The following is a 6,875-nucleotide window of genomic DNA, read 5'->3' on the forward strand; positions in this document are numbered from 1 at the left end:
GTCCTTCTTCCCTCTAGCGTGGTCTCTTCTACAACATTATTGCTGGATGGCCATCCAGGCCCGGATGCAACACTTGACCATCCACCTGCAGAGGGGGCAGGGGCGGTAAGGGTGGTACCTCTTACTTCCCAGGCTTATGTCTCCTTTAAAATTCGTTTTGTACTTACTAGCTGTGAGACCCTGGGTCACTTAACCCCAATTGCCTCACTAAAACAAAACAAGACAAAAACCCCAAAAAACAAATAAAATTTGTTTTGTAGGTGTATCTCTTTGGTGGCAAAGTGTGCTAGAGATCTTCCACAGGCTTCCCTGCTCCCGTCACTATACTCTTCCTACTGGTTAATTACAGATGGGGAAACCGAGACCCTGAGAGGTGAATTAACTTCTTTAAGGCCACATAACTCCTAAATAATAGATCTTGGATTAAGACCTAGAGCCTCTGACTCCAGTTCCAGGGATTTCCACTACACACAATGTAGATGCTTTTTTAAGTGCCTTGTCTAAAAGGTCAGGTAATAGTGGCAGAACTGGGTCTTAAACTCACTCTCACTGTTTGCCTAGTGTGCTGACTCTACTATGTGGTGTCCCAAAAGTTTCAGTGCTGTTTTCAGTTTCTAATAGCTTGAAACAGAACCAAGACTTTTGGGACAGCCCTCCATCATGTCTGCTACCCAAATTCTACATAACACCTAGAGAATAACCATTACTTTCAGAAAATGCCCATAATACAGTTAGTTGTTCATGAAGAGACAGTCCCAAAGTTAGGAACACCTACTTACAAGAGTATCTTTCACATAGAAACAACATTTCAATATGGCCTCCACCTGCCTCCTCACCATGTAACAACCACAGGTGATCTTGTTCAAATGATCATATTGTTGATGAGTCGTTTCAGTCGTGCCCAACTCTCCATGACCCCGCTGTCATAGCAGAAGGGTAAAATGAGGGTCAGACAGATAAAGTGATTTGCCCAGGGTCACATAGATAATAAGTGATAGAGCCCAAACTCCAAGCCAGGGCTCCTAACTCCTGAAGTCTGTTTTATTAATTACATCAAATCTTATATTGCGATTTTTGTCCTGTGTGTGTCATTTGTCTTCCCAAAGAGACTCAAAGCTTCTTGAGGGTCAGAATCCTACTACTTTATATTTCTATTACAGCCTTCATAGCAACTGCTAAGTGCTCAAAAAAATAGCCATTTAATGAAGTTAGGGGAGGAAAAAAAGTTATGTTGTGTGACTCAGTTCAGGAATGGATAAATAAAATCATTGTGATATTGCTTCATTCAAACAGTCTACCCTTCTTTTCCCCTAAGCTGAATGAAATGATACTCCAAGGGAAAAAAAAAAAGATAAGATGGGAGTGAAATATACCTAAATGACTCAGTCACCAAGTTCTTGGATGAGTTAGAGTGACTGTCAAAGCCCTTAATTTACTCATTTTTATTGGTTTTGATGGTTATTTGATGTCATTAGGGATTCAGGTCTCATCTGCTTGCTCTGAGATCATTTGAATAGCTTCAGTGATGGAGACTAAAAGAGTGGAGATGCTACAAATGCAGGCAGGACTGGATCTGATCTTATAAAGTGTGGCAGAAGAGAGGGATTGGGGGTTTCAGACTTCGTTGTCTGGAGGAGAGGGAGAGATAAAATCCTCTGGAAGACACAATTTCTGCTGACTTTCTAAGTGACCATGAAAACCGCCATCCAAGTCTCATTCATACTCCTATTAGTAACTATTTCTGAATGTGCGGTGATCACTGGGGTAAGTCTATCTAACATTTTCTTGGCCATGAGGGTTCGGAGGATCAGAGATGTTCTGTCAGGAACCTAAATTCTGTACCAAGTACCAAGAGGTTAGCTTTGTTGGTTTCATGAAGCCCCATGAAAACTAAAGAAATAATGGAATTCGGTATTTGGATAGTACTTCAGAAATATTCAACAGAATCTTTTTGGACTTCAGAAGATTGCTCAATTGGTTATCCTGATATGCTTTATTATCCTATATACAACCTTCTGAAAGGCATGAGTAAATTCAATATTAACACAGCAGAAGTTTGCTATTTAACAAAATCATTTTGTAGATTGAAGGATCATTATTAAAAGTGAATGTTATCCAAATGTATTTGAATTGCAAATTCAAATTTTTATAGAGAATTTTTATAGTTTTTTTATATAGAATTCTGGGTTTGCTTAAAGTGGGAAGTAAATTTAACCCCGACTTTTCCCTCTTATTAAGAAAATGAAATCCTGAAAATCTTGTCTTTTTCAGTTCCTATTAATGTATTTTCTCTTCTTGCACAAGTCTACTTAGATTGGAGGAACTGAACATAAAAACAAACATACTAATGGAAAAAAAGCAGTTAAGAATCTTATTTTCCATGATACTGAATCCTAGGTTCTGCCTTAGTTTTCATGTTAATGTTGGTCAGGCATTCTATAGACAGCCTGACGGGAAAATTCCATTATTTTGTGAGCAAGATTTATTGATGTAGCTGTATTTTTTTAATAGAAAAGAATATTTAACCTCAGGGTTGTCCAGATAAAAGACAAAGGTCCAAAAAGGAAATTAATTTTATTGGCATCTCAACACATTACAGAAGGGATGGAAAAACTATGGAGAAATTCTGAACAGTTCCTGTAAGTGGATTAGTTATAATACCCATAGAGAGAAGACAATTTGTAAATAACTGAATTAAAAAAAATAAAAGTATATAAAAATCAGGCTGATGCTTTTTGAAGTCTAAACCATAAATGAAGGCTTTAAAAAGAGAATTATAGCTGATAGAGTTATTCAGCTTCTCATTCTCTTGTTTAGCATTAAATCTTGGTAGGGTAGAAGGCAGAGAAAAGCCATGTTCAGTAATAGCCCTCTGTGAAAACACAGGCAGTAAAATTAATGTTCCTGCTCAATGTATATGCTAAAGTTCTTGTTATTGCTTTTTCTATATGGCTATTAAAACATTTGAAGGAGCATGTCACTAACATAGGCAGATGTGGAGCAGAAAAAAAATGTTAAGACTTTTCTTGATGGAAAAGGCATTAATACATGTTTTTTGATGTCATCTTTTAGAAAGGGCAAAGAGATAAAAAAAAGCACCAAGGAAAGAAGATATGGTGGAAGGAAGGACTTACCGATTAGCACCTGAGAGAGATTGGAGAAACAGGCAGGGAGTTCTCAGCTTCATCCCCAAGTCTACTGGCCTTTTCTATCTGTCCCTGTTTCTTTTTCACATATCCTGGCATATAGTTGTGACAATCAGTCTTGCAAAGTCGTTTACTGTACAGTGATATCCTGGGAGAAGAGCAGAAATGAAGCCTCCTTTCACCTCAACAATCTAACTGTAGTATTTAAATGCATTTGGTTTGTTTTGCAACCACCTTTAAAAGGCTGTGCCTATTTAGGGAGGGTAAGTAGAGGACTGGAGTAGCATTCAAAGAACCTTATCATTGTTTTCTGCCATTGGCATCCTCTGGATATGTCTCAGTTCTCTCCTTTACATTCAGTGTATAGACATAGCCATGATGTCTTGTGAAGAGAAAAATCCTATTTAAATGGAGACCAGACTTTCTTAAGTTCTCTTCTGAGAACAAACAAGTGAAGACCACCTTCTTGTGGAATGTTTCAGGTGACTAATGGTGGGAGAGAATGTTTAATTCTAAGTGGCTCCTGACCCATCATTCAGAGACAGAGTAAGACAACTCTGGAAATTCAAAACAATAATGCTTATTATAGCTAGCATTTACATAGTGCTTTAAGCTTTGCAAGGTATTTTACATACATTATCTCATTTGATCTTCATAGCAACCTTGTGAGCAGGTGTAAAGAGAAGAGGGAAGGGAAAGGAGCTAAAAATGTTGTCTGTTCTAATTGTTTCCTACTTCCTCTACCTGAGTGAGCAGGACAATTCTTCCAATTCAGCACAAGATTATTTTCAAGGAGCAATTCATGAGGTTCTTTAAAAAAAATCAGCTTTCAGACAGGTTGTGTTGTGTTTGTTTTTTTAAACAAGTGTTTATTTTATTTTATTTTTTGGTGAGGCAATTGGGGTTAAGTGACTTGCCCAGGGTCACACAGCTAGTGTTAAGTGTCTGAGGCTGGATTTGAACCCAGGTTCTCCTGAATCCAAGGCCAGTGCTCTATCCACTGCACCACCTAGCTGCCCCTGTGTTTGGTTTTTAACACGACACAATAAAAAAAAAAAAACAAATCTGAGTGAGCTCACTCCTTGTATTTTGGGCAAATGGCTGTGAGAAAGTTGGGAGGTCCCCCAGGTAGGAGTCACAGGGCGGCTCCCAAGATATACTTAGCAAGACCTCTGAAAGCAAGAGGGAGCATGGTAGAGGAAAGAGATGATCAGGGTGAGGTAGAGTTAGTGTTAGATGACCTCTCCAAAGCAGCTGGGTCATTGGTCATTTCCAGTAGAATGAGCCATTGTTGGACCCTTCCCATCAGAAAAGTGTACTAAAAGGGGCTGCTTCACAGCTGAGCTAGCCTCTCACGGAGGTGCTGAAGAAGTGGTATCAGAGCTCTTCCACTAGTCAACAGACCCCATGCCAAACTGTTCTCTGGGAATGTCTTGCCTTGTTCACAGACCAGAGGCTCTGAGAGCAAAGGAGAAGGGATGCTGAGCAGCCCCTTTTCCTTTGCCAACCTTTATTCCCTGCCCTTGGGTCCTCCCTCTACCTCCCCTCCCCCGCTCAAGAAGACTTTGGTGCAGGCATTTATTGCTCTGTGGGCTGCTTGCTCCGTCTGGCTAATTGGCTATGTTGCTGTTGCTGCATCTCCTCTTCTCTACCCCCAGGCCTGTGAAAGAGATCTACAGTGTGGAGCGGGTACCTGCTGCGCCATCAGTCTGTGGCTCCGAGGGCTCCGGATGTGTACCCCGCTGGGGCAGGAAGGAGACGAATGCCACCCTGTTAGCCACAAGGTAGAGTGTACTCCCTGCATTCCTATTTCAACACACCTGCCACCCCCGTTCTCCCTGACCCTTTCATATACCCATAGGGGCAATGTGATTGCACTGGGGTCTCTAGGGTAGAGGCGACTGTCATTGGGTGACATGCCTGGATGTCAGTCTCCTTAAGAGTTCCCATGGTCAGTTTAGTTGAAATCATTTATTTCTCTGAGGCAAAGGGACAAAGTAGCCCCAAGAAAAGTCAGAGAGGAGGAGAGAATTTCTCAGCATGCCTGAATTCCCCACTACTTGCCCCCTGTCCCCTCATCTTGTGTGCATACCCATTTCCCCATCCCCAAACAATCCTTCACTGGGCAGGGGAGGGCCATGGAGTCACTCTGCTGCCAACACCTGACCAACACCAAGAGGTAGAGATTCTAGGCAGAGGGGTTACTGGCCACATTAGCAAGCTGGTTCTTAACACAAATAAACTTGTATTTTTATGTGATACCCAGGCAAACAGAATTGGGCCCCAAGGTCACTGAGCTAAGATTCAAACCCAGCACCCTTTCTCCTACATCATGCTGCCTCAGATGCCCTTTCCTCTCCCCTCCCTCCTCTTTCAATAAATACTTTCAGAGTTTATTCCCAACAATTGAATTATTAGGTAAGATTATTTCTGTACTTTTTACTGGGTAGTGCCAAATCACCCTCTAAAGAGATTCTATAATTTGCAACTCTACTCACTAGATATAGTCTCTAGCAGAGGCATTCACTGCTACCATCTCTTCCCCAGGAAAAGGCACAATGCAGATTACTTTACCCCTCAATGCCCCAGAGGCACATCCCCCCCAACCCCCCCCCCCAGTGAAATTTGAATAGATTCCTCTCCTCTAGGCCTGTGTGAACCATTTGCCCCCAACCTCCTTCCTACTCTCTGCAAATTACACATTTGGTTTTGGGATTCATTGGAAATAAAACACTAGATATCACTGGGGGCTGAGAACAGGTCAAGGACTGCTCTCTCCAAAGCCAGCTCCCAGCCCCAGCTGGCTTTCTAGAAGGCTGAAGTTCTGTCTGCTAGGCCTGTAAGACTCTGCCCAGGAAGAAAGATAGCACAATGTCCCAAGCCATTCCTTCACAGGCTAGAAAGGATCAAGAAACCTTGAGTCTCATCTGGAAAGTGTGCTGTGATTCTTCTTGCTTTATGTTTACCTGATCAACTATTTTGGGCTTAAGACAATATGAAAATGACATTCCTGATGAAGGGTGTCTTGGAAAGGGGGACTGGGGGGTGGGGTGGGGATTAAATACTTTCTAGGATTAGTCCTCACAGCTCAGATTTGATGACTGAAAAATTGTCATGCACATAGTTTGTACTTAATAGATGTTTGGTGAATTGTCTCGTGCTCTTGGACCCTAAGGTTGTGTCCCAACCCTCCCATTTGTTCTGTTCTCTCCTAAGGTCCCTTTCTTTGGGAAACGCCAACACCACACGTGCCCCTGCCTGCCAAACCTGCTGTGCTCCAGGTTCATAGATGGCAGATACCGGTGTTCGATGGACTTCAAGAACATAGACTTTTAGGAGTCAGCTTATTCCAAGGGTTCCCTCCTCTGTTGCTTCTCAAACACATCCAGGCCCATTCCTGCTCTTGGACAATTCCCTCTTTCCCCTCCACAGCACCCACAGTCAAAGCCAAAGCCTCCTCCCCATAGAGAACACAATTTTTGATTTTTCATGGGGGTCATGCAGAGTCACTATTGCCAAGTCCTTAGTGGACTAACCCCGCCCCCTTTTTTTTGGGGGGGGGCAGGGATGCTGATGCCACCTTACCAGAAAATTAAGTACTGATGTGCCATTCAGTTGGGCCACTTCTGCTTTTTTCCCTGGGGGCCTGTGACTCCTAGTAGAGAGCCCCTGAGGTAACAACTGTACTGCCAGGTGTGTAAATGATAACAGGGTTGATTTGTGTTTTCT

General features: G+C 42.2%; 1 protein-coding gene across 1 annotated transcript; it reads left to right on the plus strand.

The window, feature by feature from the left end:
* The first annotated feature begins 1,615 nt into the window (after positions 1–1,615).
* On the plus strand, positions 1,616–6,621 carry PROK1 (prokineticin 1). Its single transcript, XM_043964149.1, has 3 exons — positions 1,616–1,764; positions 4,805–4,930; positions 6,363–6,621. Exons 1-3 carry the CDS (start codon positions 1,693–1,695, stop codon positions 6,480–6,482), a joined length of 318 nt encoding a protein of 105 aa, XP_043820084.1. The 5' UTR covers positions 1,616–1,692; the 3' UTR covers positions 6,483–6,621.
* Positions 6,622–6,875: the final 254 nt, after the last annotated feature.

The sequence above is a fragment of the Dromiciops gliroides genome, chromosome 4 (genome assembly GCF_019393635.1).
Source record: "Dromiciops gliroides isolate mDroGli1 chromosome 4, mDroGli1.pri, whole genome shotgun sequence".
In the NCBI taxonomy this organism is placed as follows: domain Eukaryota; kingdom Metazoa; phylum Chordata; class Mammalia; order Microbiotheria; family Microbiotheriidae; genus Dromiciops; species Dromiciops gliroides.

Coding starts and splice junctions, on each gene's coding strand:
- PROK1 (XM_043964149.1), top strand. CDS start 1,693: ATGAAAACCGCCATCCAAGTCTCATTCATACTCCTATTAGTAACTATT. Junction 1,765..4,804: donor AATGTGCGGTGATCACTGGG/GTAAGTCTATCT, acceptor CTCTACCCCCAG/GCCTGTGAAAGAGATCTACA. Junction 4,931..6,362: donor GCCACCCTGTTAGCCACAAG/GTAGAGTGTACT, acceptor TTCTCTCCTAAG/GTCCCTTTCTTTGGGAAACG.